This window comes from Schistocerca cancellata, chromosome 4 (assembly GCF_023864275.1).
Source record: "Schistocerca cancellata isolate TAMUIC-IGC-003103 chromosome 4, iqSchCanc2.1, whole genome shotgun sequence".
NCBI lineage: Eukaryota > Metazoa > Arthropoda > Insecta > Orthoptera > Acrididae > Schistocerca > Schistocerca cancellata.
The window spans coordinates 466,879,448-466,897,573 of NC_064629.1; the positions used below are offsets into that span (position 1 = coordinate 466,879,448).

Consider the following 18,126-nt stretch of genomic DNA (forward strand, 5'->3'; position numbering starts at 1 on the left):
GTCCATGACGACACCACCTGAGGCAGAGAGAAGGCTGGCAAAAATCAACCTGAACACTTTCAGTACGCGCCATATTCTCCATGCTACAAAACAAGTTTCATGCCGCGCACATCGACATCACTCTCCTGCAAGACATTCACGTAGCCAGTTTTCCCGACCTCTTCTATTACACAGCTGATGTCTCTTGAACGTGGAAGATGTTAGGTAGACCCGCCCCCACGGTGGGCATGTCCTCCATGCCCTCTTCAACGCCGTCGCTTTCCTATTCCATCGTGAGGAAGAGGCAATAGTTCGATGCCGCGCGCCGTCGCCTTTTACGTTTGCGAGGTGATCATTGCTTACGAACATGAGTTTCCGTGTCGGAGTATCGGTGTTGATCGGTCGCTGTTTTTCCATCAGTGCGGAACGCCGAGGTCGGCACCGCATTGACGTGGATATTTTCTTGAGGTTCACCCATTAACGTCAGTTGAGGGTGTTGCAGGGTTGTCTTCGACTGAGGTGGCGGCGTGATCTGGATCGTGGCCTCGTTGGATTCGCAGGACGTCAGCACCCCTAGGTAATCGGTGGTTTCTTTGTTCATGAGGCTTGTTGCCCCTGCTTTGATGTAGGTGAGGGGGAAGATCGTCGCCGCAGCCGGTGGCGCCGATTCTCCGATGGGCGTTTGTATTAGTCGGCGTTGAATAGACACCGACCTGACGTGGCGTTCCTGGCTGCACCCAGAATATGTGCACAGTTGGCCGTCCTACATCACTATAGTACAGCAAGTGCCAATGAGCAGGTAGGATGGTACGTATTTTGTCGGTTCGATTTTTATTGCGCAAATACCATTGTACACCTTGTAAGTCTCATACGTCTGCCATTTCTCAACCACATGGCTTATCACGTTTCCGTACAGTCAGAAGGTTGCAGTCATGACATCGACTGCCATCTCAAAGAGGAGTTCGAAGACTCTAAAGGTGTGCAAGCCCAGGTCCGCTTGGCCCACTGTAACGACCACAGTGTGACCATTGGATTGTTTGAACTTAAGTGAGCTTGCGAATTTGTTCACCACGTTTGTGCACACGTCGGCATTTGTCATCTTGACGTAATGACACTGGCCATAATTGAGAAGTGGATGCCAACGATTTCCAGGGGATTCAGACACAGGTGGTCTCATAGGAATCGTTCAGTCTCATATGAGCGTTGTCTGGCATTATCCTGTTGAGAAGTGGTTTTGATAGTGGCCGATCTATAGGATTGCGCCGTATTTAGAACGTACACCTAACAACCCGCAACTGCTCAGAAGTAAATGACAGCCTACACACAGCTCCACTGGCGGTACGCTTACGAGATGTCCACACCTCGCTGCTGCCAAGAGCAGACTGTAACTCAACTGCGCAGGTGGGTCTGGGATTCTTACCTGGTTGAATTAATAGAAGAGACAGAGAAGATTCAATGAATAATGCCACATAATGTCAGGGGATCGTTTACTAAGGGGGAGAGCATTACGGAAACAATCTCCAGTTGCAAACGCTACAAGGGAGGCGCTGTGTATCACTGAGAAGACTACTGTTGAAAATGAGAGAGTGTGCGTTCCAAGAAGAGTCGGACAACATGTTATTTCGTCCCATATACCTCTCACAAAATAACCGCGACGACAAAATTAGAGAAATTAGAGCTCGCATGGAGGTTTGACAGCCGTTTTTCCTTCATATCATTCGTGAATGGAAAAGCGAAGAAGGAAGCAGTTGTGGTACCGGAAGCGCTCTGCACCACACACCGTTAAGGTGGTTTGTGGAGCACAAGTGTTGATGTAAATGTTCTGGAACTTTTTGTCATTTCCTTAATGATCCTTAACGAAACAAACAACTTTTCTGAATAAAAATCGCTGCAGATACTGTAAATCTTTAATTAAAGAATTGAAAAAATGCCGTTGATAGAGGATTTACAACAGCTGCTGCGGTTTTTCTTCAATATGGAAGAGGATCCGCCCAGTAAACTATAATGAAACACGCAGCACTACGTTGGAAAATAATCATCACAGATTCGCACTTGGCGCACTATGCCGAGTACAGAGGAAGATCCACGCCTCTGTGTTTCAGTGCATCCCACCAACGCCAGGGGTCAACTTTAGGGTTTGTACCACTGAATCGGTATATACGCTTTGACGGGACTGCAGAAGCGCAGGAAACCGTAATGGAGGGCTGGTGGGTGACTGTGACGGTGGTGAGGTTGAGCGTAAGCATCAGCTGTGGTGGTTGTTTTGCAGATGAGCGCGGCAGGACGTTCGCGATGCGAGAGCGGCACGCGGGAGAAATGAGCGCGCCCGTGGCGCCCCTCAGGTTCCACGCCAGGCGCCGGTCCACCGCTGCGAGGTGAGTCCACGAGTCGGCACGCCTCCGCTTCCTAGATTCTTCACGTCGCACTGACTGCCAAAGCATCGATTTAGCTAAATGTAGTGTCGGTACTGGAGAAAGCTGTAAAGGGCAGCCGTTCCACAGTTGCCGAGAGGTGACGGTCGTCTCTAGTAGGCTTAAATATTATTTATTCCTTGTAGTATAAATCATTCGCGGTGGAGGTGCTGGCAGTGGTGATGCTTTTAGCGGTGTTCGTAGCGAGTTTGGTGTTGGTGTCTAATTCGCTACATTATAATGGTTTCGTTTTTGAACTTTCTATTTCTTATGACGGTTCAAAGTTGATCTAGCGCTTCAACGTTTACATTCTGTAGCAATATGAAGCAGTTACGTTGATACTCCAATATGCTGATGCCTTTAATGGAAATAACAACGAATGTAGCTTAAGAAATCAATGACGCCTTGTACAAAGTAGTAGCAGACGTAGAATAAGGGGCGGTCAATAAGTTTCCTTTCGGAGGCCTTACAGTGAGGCAAAATCGCCGTGAGCATTGAGGGAATCGTTTCACCGACGCACTAGGTTGAAGATACCTGTTTGGTAAAATACTGTGTTCTGCTACCTGAAGAAATCTGTAACTACCTGCTGTACTTTATCAACCCTTCATGGCCCTTTTTCAGGGACCGCAGACATTAAATTGCATGAGGAGAGACGAAGACTGTAGGATGGGTGCTTGAGTGTCTTCAGTTGTGTGCGACTCCCTACAGATGGTAAGGAGAGGTTGGTTGTAGAGTGGTGTGGCATCTGTCGCCGTAGAAAAGTTGGACAGGAACAGAAATAATTATCGAACAAGATAACATAGTAGACAGAAGATTTATTTCCGAGCAAACGACGACTTATTACAAATAATGCAGCAAGAAACAGAGTCCAGCCAATACAATAGCACCAAGGATGAGGTTCCACGAACTAAGCACAAATGACGGTGTTAGAGCACAACTAGGCGGCGTCTGCGAAATGTCACATAGCGAAATAGCTCAGAGTACTAGTGGGCTGTGTGACTGTCACTGAGCATCTTATACTGCAGCGGCAGAGGGCGCTCATGGTACGGAGCCGCTGGAGGTGTGACTCAGCGGGCGTACTCCATTGGGTCCGCCGGATCTCACACGACTGCTGTCGGTGTCTGAGAGGAACTTGCAATTCTGTTGCCAACTTTAAGACGCCCGTAGTGTTATGTTGATACATGATACCTCGTCTCCCACTTGAGTTGGCGTAACTTCAGTGTTATGACATTTACGATATGGCGACGTGCGTTAACGTGAAGCAGCAACAGCCTTTGTTGCGTACCAGCCCACAACAGTGGTTTCCGGTACACATGCTGCCCCATACACATTCTGCATTATCCGGTGGATGTCTACCGGTGTTTGTCCTTCAGCAGCCAAGAAAAGAATGACAGCACATTTGTCCTGTTTGGACGCATAGCTCACATTTCCGTACTGACCGCGCACACGTTGAAAGGACACGGATGCCACACTAATCCCTTGCCGACAGAAACTTTTTGATCACCCCTTATATCTGACTTTAAGTCTTGGACGGCTGAGTTCCAGTTAATTTCAATTGTTTGTTTCAGTTGTTGATTCTCCGAAGCTATGGAAAAATTCTCGGGGTAATTTAAGCGGTAATTATGTGATTATATTTCCAAAACCTTGCAGGAATGGAAAATAAAGCAACCAAGGCTTCTTGGCTTCACGAATTTCCTGTTACATTTCACACGGAATACTAGGTGGAATTAGTCCCTTTCCGAACTTGAGAAATTCTCGCGCAGCGAAGTGTCTCGCGTGACTGCAAAGATTCGCAAATCACTCCAGTTTTTATAAAGCATCAAAGATGCGGTGAGCAGATATACAACACAATATCGTTGACATCCGTAGCAGAATTCTAGAGTATATTATGAGCTCTGAAATTACGACGTTCCTGGAAGGAAAGAAGGTACTCTGAAAGAACCAGCAGGAGTTCGGGAAAAGCAGTCGTTAGAAGCGCACTTGGTTTATTTCGCACACGACGTCTTGCAGAATACATGCAGATGACGCAAGGCTGACGCAGGTAATCATGTTCAGTCTGTCTTCCTAGATTTTCGAAATTCGTTCCACACTGTATCATATTATCAGCTGATAACCAACGGATTATCTTTAAATATGTGTTACTGGATCTAAGAAGTTTTACGTAATACAACTCATAACGCCATACTGCAGGGAAAATTTTCAATAGAAATTAAATTAATATCGGTTGTGCTCATAGAAGTGTGAAAGGACTTCTACTGTTATCAACAATGATAAACGATTTACCTGATTGGACTAGCACCAACGTCATCGGATTGTTCGCTGACGATGCTGTTGCCTACTGGAAAGTATCGTCGCTGGATGATCCTAAGGAACTGCAGGACGATATGGACAAAACTTGACCTGGCGCAGTGAACTGAAGTTCTCTATAAACGTGGTTAAGTATAAGACAATGTTAGAGACCCCATTACAAGTTCAGTGGCAAACTTTTAGAGCATGTCACATCGTTTCAATATTCGACGGTAGCACTACGAAACATTATGGAATGGGACGACCACGTAAAATCAGGAGGCAAGTGGAACGTTTAGAACTCTTGGAGCGATTCTGGAAAAGTTCCATGTAGTTGTCAATGATGTACCGTACAAGGCGCTAGTGTGGCCTGTTGTAGAGTAATGTTCCAGCGCTGGAAGTTCTTAGGCATTACAGCACACATCAATCGAATTCAGAGATGCTCTGCTCGGATCTTGATCGGTCAGTACAGCTCATATGTAAGTGTAACAAAGATAATCAGGGAACTTAAATGGGAATCTTTGGAAGAAACGAGACAGTCGTACTGCCCCCATGATATATCTCACGTAGAGCAGTAACAATAATATCAGAGAGATAAGGGCGCGTACCGAGGCTTGCAAAAAGCTATATTTTTATCGTTCAGTACGCAAATGGAATAGGACACAAAGTCGGTGTCATCTGTACGAAGTACCCTCCGCCACGCACCGTGCACTGCCTTACGGTGCTTATTTGTTAATGTAGACATCAAGCTCATTACCGCCTTTTTCTTGTTAGTGCACTTTGTTCAAACACACATCTATGTAGCTGTGATAACACCTGGAATTCGGAGAGTGACTTAATTTCCCATTGGAAAAGCAATCTTTTTCGACGGTGGGCTGTATTCTTAAGGTGTGACAATTTTCATCAAAATCTATTAATTCAGTGGCAGTGGATGTGCCGCTTACCGCCTGTTCGAAGGCAAAAACGGTGGTGATCCTGCACAGCCTCACAAAAAGCTACACGCGAACACGTGTGGACTCACTGCTTTGAAAGTAGGTGCCATTATCTGAATATATTTGGTAAGTACACAGGTTTGCAGCGTCAGTCTTATTTTGTTTCTGTCATAACTTTTCCGGCAGAGCACAAGAACAGGCCTGTTGTAAACTGCTCGTCCACTACGACTGACATGATAGATTTGTGATTAAAAAAAAAATGGTTCAAATGGCTCTGAGCACTATGGGACTCAACATCTTAGGTCATAAGTCCCCTAGAACTTAGAACTACTTAAACCTAACTAACCTAAGGACATCACACACACCCATGCCCGAGGCAGGATTCGAACCTGCGACCGTAGCAGTCCCGCGGTTCCCGACTGCAGCGCCAGAACCGCACGGCCACCGCGGCCGGCCATAGATTTGTGATCAAAAGTGTCGCACAGTCCAAGAATGAAAAGCCGTCTCTCATTTGTAAGCCACGAGAACTATTTACTGACAATTTGAGTAGCCTTGTTTCTTTTTTTACTTTCAGACCTCTTACACTTTCGTCATCTATTTCGTAAACCTTTAATTTCTGAATATCTATACTACGATGTGTTCACAATCGATATCTTCTTTTTGGTATGAATTTTCTCTTTGTTTATGTTGCCATGTCTGTGGGCTTCGACTGTACTCTGTTTTATGTAGTCATGCTGGGACTCTGTCTTGGCTGACCTTATGGAACTCTGGTGTACTCTCTAATGTGGAGTTCAAATGTTTTTAAATGTTTGGCCAGTACTGCGTACTCCCTAATAAAATTACATGCTTGCCAATATACTCGTGGAAGATATGGTTCACTTTTAAATGACAGTGTAGTTGAAATTGGCATCTCCACTAATAATAATAATTGTTAAATAAAAATAGGTTTTGCGGTAACAAATGGTTTAATTTAATGCTTTCCACTGTAGTTGCATTACTGGGGAGAGTAGTCCTTCGACTCTGTCACATTCAAGAGACCTATGGACACTTTTGAATTCAGCCAGTTATTTTGGAATTGTTGAAACTGAAGGAGCAGACTTGTTATAAATGTTCACTAAGGTCTGATGATTTCTCTTTGGTGATAGAGTTCAAAACAATTTTATGGAAGTATAGTAGTCCACTTTTTTTTTCTCCAACTAAACACATGCAGCCGACCTCTTGGAAAGCCTTGTAAACAACACCATTCACCAGATCAAATTTACATTTCACCTGCAACATTTCATTAATTACCAACGAAACAAAAACAAATTTTTGATATCAACGCTATCTCTCTGTCAGAAAGGAAATGTTCACCTATCTGATTGTGACAACATAGAGGATGGGCCAGTCGTTGTGAAATACGTTACAATCTCTTACCTTCTGTTTTGCGTGAGGGATCTGGTAGTAAACAAAAATTAAAATATATACAACAAACCTCGTATCATTTTCAGAATGGTGGTGAAGTTCCCATTTATACCAAAAGCTAGCCTTACAATAGTCGACATCGCCTGGTCTTCAGGGCCTGATCGCCGAATTTAGTTTTTTATAGGTGAAATAAGAAGAAAGAATCACACACAGGTGAATTCTCGAGCCGGGGCAGTGTGTTAATTATTTGTGGCCAATGCGGAAGTGCAGGCAAACAAGTCTCGCCCTTTCAAATGAGTGCTGGAAGCCCTTGGTCTTACTGTGTGTTTAAAAAATCGAAGCTTATTGTCACTCATGCACATGCAAGTGATTTCCCATAGATATCAGACTCTTTGCCTCAACTACGTGCACGGAGGTGGCACAGTGCACCATGGCCAGTTCCCCACAAGTCTCTTCACCACTTAAACAGCTACATCGTTCCCTTCTAGTCGCACATGGCCAGGTACATAGCAGAACGGTACTGGCTACTGTTGCTAATGTAGCTTGCCAAAGGTGTCCTCGTTATTTTTAATAATTGTTCGGCTGCGTACAAGCTCTGAACCGACTGTACAACAGAGAATAGGAACAGACGAGAAATTTCAAATCTCGATCAGGCTGCATTTGATCGAGTGTCTTCAAAGTTGTATGACGTTCACCAACAAAGACTGTAAATTCATACAGAAGACGAATTTTGATTATACTATCATGGAATATTGTTGTGAAGACAAGACTGTTGTCCTGAAACTTCCTGGCAGATTAAAACTGTGTGCCCGACCGAGACTCGAACTCGGGACCTTTGCCTTTCGCGGGCAAGCGCTCTTGCCCGCGAAAGGCAAAGGTCCCGAGTTCGAGTCTCGGTCGGGCACACAGTTTTAATCTGCCAGGAAGTTTCATATCAGCGCACACTCCGCTGCAGAGTGAAAATCTCATTCTGAAGACTGTTGTCCTATCTAAATGTGTCAGTATATGAAACTTTAAATTAAGGTATTTTCGTAAAACTTCGTGAAATAAAAATCTCAGCTTTAAAATATGATTTTGCTTACAGGACTTAATGTTCTCTGTTACATAAAAACCCAAGGCTTTTCCAATAATAAGGATGGAGACCTACTATAGTCATTTCACAAAAACTTGATGCATGCTACGTCAAAGTCTATTAGATAATTCTTGGCTGCGATCCAAAATTACCTCTCTGCTGATGGATCTCTCATGCAGTCACGCTCTAATATTATACCCTCAAGATGAAAGGTATCTAATATTTCGCTTATGAATATTATGCAGATCCGAACATAGTGTGGCTGTAATAAAGGAGGGGACTGAATGAAACTTCAATAAAAATGAAGCAAAAAATTTCTGTCGGCTCTCTGTTTCCTTCCATTTAAAGATTTTAGTATGTGCAGTGGTTTCGGCAATATTGTTTTATGTTCTTTCGCATGTGGTAGCCAAGTACGTTTTTCGTCGAATGTAAGCACCAAGAATCTCACTGAGTCCTTAAGAACTGATAAATGAGCGTGATTATAGGGCATGAGCTTTCAGATGAAGCGTGCAGCGTGGCGGAGACCAGTATGCGCAGTAACGAGCGTGACCTCACTCATCAGACGGCGAGGCCCACGAGAAAGACAGGCCGTGGCACATACGTCACACCACGTGACACTGCAGGTCTTATGAGTGCCAGCAATCGTCTCCGGCGAAGAGCGACTACCTGTTTCAGACGAGTTTAATAATTCTTGACAGTGTGTTTAAATGCATGCAAGGCCCCGATAGCACACGACGAAATTGAGACCTTTACTGGGAACCTTTTTCAATTAAATATTGATTTCCTGTGGGCTCTGTACGGAGTCGAGGGTTCGCGAAGGCTGGCGGACAAGCCGACTAGTTTGACGTCACAAGTTCGTTGCAGGGCCAGTATATTTCGTTGTCCCCAGCGAACGGATACCCCACCGAGAACGAAACTCGACGATTTAGTCGAATTCTGGACCGCAGCTACGTTGAGTCCAAAAAGCACTCGACCATAGCGTATGAAATATAACAAGCACAATCATAAAAATACAGCTGAGAAACGAACAATGACAATGCCCTCACATCGGTTAATACTTATATTTAGAAACTAGCCATTACCTGCGGCTGCGCGTGCATGGTAGTAGTTTCGAGATGATGAATGATGGTGAGTAAGTAAGCTGATGTAAGTTCAATGTCAGCTGTCCATCGTTGCCGAGCGGTGCGTGCAGAGTTGCGAACAGGACTGGGCATGAGCGCGCATGGCTGATGTAAAAAAAGAAGTTCAGTCCTCTGCTTCACACTCTTATGGTTCTTTTTTTCTAAAATAGCATGCGTTCTTCCTCAGGGTCCAAACTATTTCCGTACCAAATTTCAACGAAATCGGTTCAGCAGTTTAGTTTTGAAAATGTAACAAAGTTACTTTCGCAATTAATAATAATGATATGGAAGTACGAATTAAACACGTTGGGGATTGTATAATCATCGTATTCATTACGTTGAATCATGCTACGTTGAACATATCAGTCAATAAAAGCATTTCAACATATATCGTTTGAACGTCAAAGAGTAAACAACTTTTTCAAACAGTAAATGTGTTACTCTATGTCACGTAGATAAAACTTTAAATTACGATACCTTTTTTGTCGTCATCCGATTATGGTGATATAAAGCCTATTCGTTGACCTAAGCTACGCTCAAGTTACCTGTGAAAACCTCGTGAAAATTCATCTAGTATTTTTGGAGATTATTGGGTTCAGACACAACGATTTTACATTTTTATTAGTAGTATAGATATAGATAACACGCTATCCTCTCCCTTTCCTTATGTAGTTGTTTCATCCACTGTATTGGATAGTTCCCTCTCTGGATTGAAAGCTCTTTATTGATACTCAAAAATTATGGTAATACGTAGGGAAAACGCCGCAAAACGACAAAAGTTTGTTTCTAAAAGGAGAATCTTTTCAAGAAATCGAAGAAATTATTGGCAGACCCACCAGTACAGTGAAGACTATTATATAAATGTTTAATCAGAACAAAACCTACGAAAACTAATCACAAAGCGGTCCTTCCGCATTTCTGTCGGAGATAGAAAAAGGACAGCTACTTAGGCAAATCTAGAAAAGTCCAAAACAAAGGGCTCCAAACCTAGAAGTTCAGAACCACGCAGGAAAGTCTGTTTCAGCACAGACTGTAAGGCTCAAAATGGCTCTGAGCACTATGGGACTTAACTGCTGTGGTCATCAGTCCCTTAGAACTTAGAACTACTTAAACCTAACTAGCCTAAGGACATCACACACATCCATGCCCGAGGCAGGATTCGAACCTGCGACCGTAGCGGTCACGCGGCTCCAGACTGTAGCGCCTAGAACCGCACGGCCACTCTGGCCGGCCACAGACTGTAAGGAATGTGCTTTATGAAATTGGGTGTGGAGGTCGAACTGCACGTAGGAAACCATACATCAGTCTAAATTAACAGAAGCAAGCGAGTTTCTTTTGCAAGAAACCATAAATCCGATTGGTTTGATTTATGTAAGAAGGATGTATTTAATGACGAGAGCCGATCTGAGCTGTTTAAGCCAACTGAGCTAGTCACAGCGTAGAGAAAACGGAATTCTGAACTCGAAGAGAGAAATGTAACAGCCTCAGTTAAACATGAAGGAGGTTCAGTACTTTTCTGTGGCTGCATGAGTGCAAAAGGTGTTGAGAATCTGTGTTTTATTGATGTAATTATGGAGCACAAAGTTTACATAAATATCCCGAAAACACATCTGTCCAAAAGTGTGAATAATATGAGTCTTTATGGGGATTATATTTTGACACAAATAATTATCCAAAACATGCAACTCTAGAATGAGATTTTCACTCTGCAGCGCTGATATGAAACTTCCTGGCAGATTTGGAAGGTAGGAGACGAGATACTGACAGAAATGAAGCTGTGAGGACTGGACGTGAGTCATGCTTGGGTAGCTCAGATGGTAGAGCACTTTACCGCGAAAGGCAAAGGTCCCGAGTTCGAGTCTCGGTCCGGCACACAGTTTTCATCTGCCAGGAAGTGTCACACAACTCTAGATGCAATGTTGTATAACAGTCCCCGCTGGATGCCGACACCAACGCGTCCCCAGACATTAATCCAATGGAGAATTTGCCAATAGAGAATTTGTGGAATGTACTCGACAAAAATATGAGGAATCATCAAACATCTAATTGAAATGATACAGAGAACGCTCTACTAGAGGAATGGCGTAAAATTACAAAGCTAACCACAAAATCTCTTGTGAAATCTGTGACAAGGAGAATGCAAGAGATTATAAAGAGGAAAAGAGGACCTATTAAGTAGTATCCAAAACATTCCATGTTCACAGTATTATTTTCAGTGTTGCACACAAATGCTTATTTTGCATTCTAAATTGCCTATCTCTACTTTTGAATGTTTTACTATGTTTATCTAACTGGAAATCTGTGTTTCTTTATTGTATCTCCATTTCACTGTAAAAAGTCCATGTCCCTGTTGTACTTCATTCTGACAATTTTCCACTATCTACACACCCTTTAAAATAAACTCATGTATTATACGAATAGTTTTTGGAGTATGTGTATGAATGTAGCTACATTTACCGAACAAAGTAGTTGATCCATTTGAGATACACTGAATGTGAATACACAGTTTTAAAGAATGAGAGACGATTCACCTGCCTAAAAAAAACTTCTTTGTACGATGATTAATACTGAACTTACCAACGTTGAAAGGCTACTAATTAACAGAAACACTGATGTGAACATTTCTCATAAACGCAGAGATATAATGCAACAAGTGAAGTATCATTAGATTAACATTCAGTAATGCTGTTTCTTTGATGTAACTACACATTCTATATTTACAATTACTTGTCTGTCAGGAACGGAAAACTAATAACATCACAAACAGCTTAGTCAGCACCGTGTGATGTATTTAAGTACTATTTAATAATATTGTAACCGTAACATAGTATATTCCACATAGATTAAATAGTAAGACTGTCGTTTCAGGGCTTATAGGATAATTAAAGTAATTACATATGAATGGTGTGGAGTATAGTAGTTTGACGATACAGTATGAATGGCAATGGCAAGGAAAGCGTTTCTGAAGAAGAGAAATTTATTTACATCGCGTACAGATTTAAGTGTCACGAAGGTTTTTCTGAAAGTATTTGTATGGAGTGTAGCCATGTATGGAAATGAAACATGGACTATAAATAGTTCAGACAAGAAAAGAGTAGAGACTTTCGAAATGTGGTGCTACAGAAGACTGCTCAAGATTAGATGGGTAGATCACGTAACTAATGAGGAGGTACTGAATAGAATTGGGGAGATGAGGAATTTGAGGCACAACTTGACTAAAAGAAGGGATCCTATGGTAGGACATGTTCTGAGGCATCAAGCGATCACCAATTTAGTACTGGAGGGCAGCATGGAGGGTAAAAATCGTAAAGGGAGACCAAGAGACGAATATACTTAGCAGATTCAGAAGGATGTAGGTTGCAGTAGGTACTTCGAGACGAAGAAGCTTGCACAGGACAGGGTAGCATGGAGAGCTGCATCAAACCAGTCTTTGGACTGAAGACCACAACACATGAAAGGAATCATGAAGACCATGTAAAATGATGTGTTATACGTACATTAGACATTAATTTTAAGGATGTTCTATTTGTTTATTAATATTTGCACAAAGAAGTAAGACTAACGATTTGCATTGGGAATTTCTACTCCGACAGATGAAATGCCATCAGTAGTGCCACATGCCCTCCCTCTCTGAGGCTTTGTGAAGAGACCTAGGTTTTAGACTAGAACATTGGTTTATAATCAGATTATCATGAATTGGATGGATGACAACTGGTAACTTACATTTCTCAACTGACGTCGAAAATTTTTTCGAGCTGCAGTCTTCAGATCGGCCACCTCCCTATCGATTCCACTGCAATAGCGACATTACTTGTGGAGGCTGTGACGTCTCCGATTACACTTCATTTTCATTTCCAGTGCTTATGGTGAGGGCATCTTTTAGTTCACACAATTTATTGCATGTGGAGAGATGGGCCAAATGGAGAAAGTCGGCTGTTCCCAACGCACAGATGCTGCAGTCGACCACCCTTCGCGTCCCCTATGAGCTGTTGGTTGGGGGACTTTGATTCGGTAACAACGCTAGCGTGAATAGGCCTACATTACTGTCTACACATAACATGAAAGTTTAGACACCAAATTAAGAACACTGTCTTTGCTAATGGAGATGGCTCCATATGAGGCTATCTACTAAAGTCTCTTAATGCATTAACATTTAATTAAATTTCATGTATGTTTTTAGAATACGTTGCACATAATAAGAGGCAAGTCATTACCTATCAGTGGAACAAAAGGGGTCAAGTTTGAGCGATTTTATCTGAGCTCAACTAATTGGTAATTTTCAAGAAGCGGTGCACATCGAAATCGCTGCCTCACTACGAGCGATATGTTGCGAAGGCTCGACTCTCGAGATATTGACAAGAGAGACGACAAAAGACGAACTCATTGAAAACAGAAAGTCATTAAAAAGAGTGAGTATTCGCAATTTTTTCACTCAGTGAAATAAATAATAGCGTTTACTTTACTCATCAGATATATCGTCGTCGTGCACAATACTGTGTCTGGTGTAGGCACCAATCATTTTTTGCTGTATCCATGATACATGTCTTACACATCTTTTAGGAAAATTGGGAGAGTCTCGCAGGAGAGAGATTTACCAGATAGTCGTAAGTTGTGAAAATATAAAAACAGAAATATTTACTCTCATACCACGTTTTACTACTCTTGCGCGACGTTCCGTTGTCAAAGCAGAAAACAATATCCGTATTAACCGCATCGAGAGTCGACTGTTCGATATATATCGCTCGCAAGCAGGCCACGACTTTGATGGCAGCTTTTCTTGGAAATTGCCAACGGATTTAATTAGTCTGCGCCTCAACCTCGATGTGTATTTCGGAATTGTGGTGTACGTATACCAGTTTGATAATGAAGTGATTACTTTGGAGACGGTATAAAACACTGCAAAACAAAAAAAAATAAACAGAAGAAAAATTCCTGAGATTTTTGCACTATCCATATCTGCCACTGTCACCAAGTCCCCCCTCAAACCCACGCGAAGTCAGTGCACATAATTAAAACACCATTGTCTCCAATGACTGTGCAAGTCTGGGGTTTTTTGAGAGGAAACTGAACACTGTAGGTTACATAACATCAAATAAACCATTCTGTTGCCGTTCCTGCAACACCAGGGAGATAGTATCACTCTCCAGGACAATGACTAGAACTGGCCCCTCTGTAGTCCATGTGGGGCATTATTAGTCGGCGTCTGGTCCCATCTACTTTATCCATGACTCCACCTGACCATTCGCGTCAACAGGTGGAAGTAACGGTATAGCCGACTCGTCTTGCTATCGTTACTATGCAATACTGCAGGACTTCGTTGTAGCCAGAGGAGGCTACACAAGGTAATGGAATTATGGTCGAAGACAATCTATCGATAGATTTATGGCGCTGAGATTTGTGTGGGATCCAGTGTAAAATTCTATAATATGAAAAGAAAATTCATCCTGTGCTATTGTTGCTGTAAGCGTAAATTTTTAATTTATTTTCAACTGCGTTGAAAGTAAACAGAAACAGTTATGAAGAGCTGCTTAACAGAGACTCCCTTCTCACGTTACACACTGATGCAGCTACTGAACCTCTAATAATTATGTGTGCCCTTATAACAACACGCGCAATGTGAGTAGTAATAGCAAACAGTGTCAGTTGATCTCTCGGATTTTTGACTGGGAATTTTGCAGTCTACAGAGAAGTGCTATCGTGGGAAAATTACTGCGTATTGCCTGTATATTTACATATATGTCCTAGTTCTTGCAGTACACAGCTAGGTATAATCATGTGCAGCTGTGACATAAGGTGCAAAATACTACTTAAACATCAGTATAATGTTAGCATCGAACGGTGCTTCAGCACGAGGAATCCTTACCATGCTTAACCTGAGTCTATGCCAACGTGATTTGGAAACTAGATGTGAATGTCAGCGAAAATTTGAAACTGTCAAATTGATAGAGAATAGAAGACCACTCTTCAATAAATTTCTGTGTCTTAGTAAAAAAGAAATACATTTCATGAGACCCATCGCAAAGGCAGAATCATTGGCATGAATATTCTTTGGTTCCCCACGTGCGAAGGGTGCTGATTCCGCAACTGTGTATTCAATTAATGAAAAGCGATTGGAGCGGCTTTTCATTAACCTGCATATTTTTATAAAACTGCAGCTATTTTGTATGTCCTTTTAACTTTTTCGTAATTTTTTCATAGCCACCGTTAAAACATTATTTCACGTGATGAGAAGTTAATCTAGACACCTACGTTTCTTAAGGGAAAGAAAATTTGGTTACACAACAAGAAGTTATTGCAACATCGTTTCAAAAACGTGAGATATGAGAAATGACCATTATTGCTCCTAGATCACGGAGTAGAAAAATCTTCGGACCTTGGGAGGAATTCCGATACGTTCTGTCGTATGTGGTCGAGGCTACTCCAAGAAGCCGCTGTTGATTGTAGGTTAGCGCAACATTCTTGGTATCTCTGTACATCTCAGTTATACCCATCCATTTGACCGTACGTGAATTATTCAGTTGAATTATTCAATCTTCCTTCAACACTACGCCCGTTGTTAACTTTTCTGTTGCTCTTTCGTATGACAGCACCCGAAAACAAGCGAATAGATGTAATGCACAGAAAGTCTGAGTCAGGCAATATTCAGCATTTGTCATTCGCGTCATAGTTCTATGTGTGCCGAAATTCCGCGTAGGCAGCGTCCGTTTGCAAGTGGGTTTGCGTCATTGCCTGGCACGGTATGTATGATCGATTCTGAATCGACAGACTCCTACCGCCGCTCTGTTGTGCTCTGCTGAAGAACGGCCGTTTGTCACGCTTTACTGTCGCTAGAAATGTGTTTGCCCACGCCATATAGCAATGTTCCGTACTGTATATAGGACAGAGCTGTGGACGCTTATCGTCGCCAGCGGCGAACATGGGAAATAGGCTCGTCAAACGCAGTCCATTTGCAAGACTTGATAAACCAGAAGTTCCTATCTCTCACTGGTAACGCACAGATGAGAAATGGTCGGAAACGTATCTTTACAACAGATTGTTCTATCACAGACTACTTTGGACTTGACCTATTCGTATAGCTTTAAATCGAAATAGGCTGGCTTGAAAGACAGGGAGGTGAAAGAGATTCGTGCCAGATTACCGATTGTAGGTCAGTTACACCAGGCAGCCCGAGTATGGCTTTTGGGCAGTTTTCCACACTCGTGTAGCCAAATTCTAGGCTGGTTCTCAGCCTTCGGCTCAGAAACGCAACACAGACAAATAGTTAAAACTCGGAAACAAATAAAATGAAATTTATACGATACATAGAAACATGGGGAACAATTTAGCATTAGTTTGAATATAACCAGAACACGCAATTGATATTGAATAGTAGCAAGTGTGCCCAGTGTCTTCTGTCGTGAAATCTTTAAACTGTATAGCCGTTCACTGTTGTTCTTCTACCAACTGAAAATGCCGGAAGGCTCCGGGGTTTAAAAGCTTCCAATATTGTTGCACTTTTAATTCAAGATGTTTTTCTTTCGTACTAGTAAGCGTCAGAGACAGATAGAATACAGAAAGTGTTTGCATGTATCTGAACGTTACCTACCTGACAGCAAAATAATATGTACAAATCCCATACAAACTACGCTCTCAGTTCATTACGTTATAGGTGAGAGGTACCTAGCGTATAGTCGCAGCATTAGTGTGTTTGGAGATTAAAAACTACAGTTTTACTATAGCTTTGAATTTTATTTTGTAGTAAATCGTGATTAGTTATCTCGAACTAACCGCCTTCCATGAAACTGTTATTTGTTGCTGACTCCTATCCTAGCTCAGATACCGTCTACTCTCTTGCTAAACTCACCAAAAAGTGCTATTCAAAATTGCAAGACCAATGCTATTACGAATTAAGTAAATGACGTGGAATTGGACATAAATCAAGAACCAAAGAAAAACGTATTCTGTTGACGGTGAAGAAAATAATCGCTGACATATACTGAGATTTCATGCCTTATAACATCACAAATTAAGTCCAATCATGCAACAGTAATTGGTAGGAGATGACAAACAGATTTTTAGCTACTTAGATGTCCTCTAAAATGGCCGCCATGTTAATAACATAGCCTCACAGGTTTTCCCATTCTCCTCTGTCATACTGTAAGGAGCAGTGAAATGAAAACGAGACAGACTGTAGAACGAGCATGGCGCGGACGTTGGTAACGCAGTTTCGTGTATGTCAGCTGGGTGTCTCACACCTTTTGGGTCAAATTAAAACAGGTGATAGTGGGACCACAACCGATTATATTGAGATAGAGAACCAGTGGTCTGAAAGTCATATTTATCGTGTTATGGACATACACAGCGCACACCGAATGGCAACGTAGCTCATGGTAATCAAAATCTACAGACTTTCTATGGGAAGCCCTTACACATCCTCCATACAGTCCCGATCTCTCCCCATGCGATTTCCATATTTTTGGAGCTCTGAAGATAAACGTTCCTTACCGTCGATTTCGTTCGGACGAAAAGGAGCACGCCTGGGTACAATCATGGTTCCATAGCCAACGGTAATCATTTTTGCATGAAGGCATTGGCCTTCTTGTCTCATATTGGGATACATGTGTTAACAGTTTAGGTGAAGTAGTAAACAGCTTACTTACTTAATTTATTCCCTCGATCTGTTTTTCGTTTGTCTCACCCTTAGTCTTGACTTTAAATTTGTTTTATCCACCTGCGTTAGTTTTAAAAAGGCGATTCGACAAGTATGTACCACCCTTTGCATTAGAGGGAGCAATGTATTTCTTGAGAACACAGCGTCGATTCACGGTAGCGTCAATGATTTTTGCGTCTTAGAAGGACTGGCTTTGGGTGTTCTTTGCGTTGTGGTGACAGTGGAGGACCTAAATGAAGGCCTCAAGTTTGGTACACTGTACTGTAATGAC

The 18,126-nt window shown here is 42.3% G+C and overlaps 1 protein-coding gene across 3 annotated transcripts in view; it reads left to right on the top strand.

Moving 5' to 3' along the window:
* Window positions 1-18,126, top strand: part of LOC126183505 (carbohydrate sulfotransferase 5-like) — a 332,383-nt gene that overhangs the window by 158,047 nt on the left and 156,210 nt on the right. The window contains exon 1 of one of the 3 annotated variants that reach the window (XM_049925551.1): window positions 2,249-2,354. The exons of the other annotated variants lie outside the window; for them this stretch is intronic. Within the exon in view, the coding sequence (XP_049781508.1) occupies window positions 2,272-2,354 (83 nt within the window). The 5' untranslated portion in view covers window positions 2,249-2,271. Of the gene's footprint in view, window positions 1-2,248; window positions 2,355-18,126 lie in introns of those variants that run through there. 3 annotated transcript variants of the gene reach the window in all.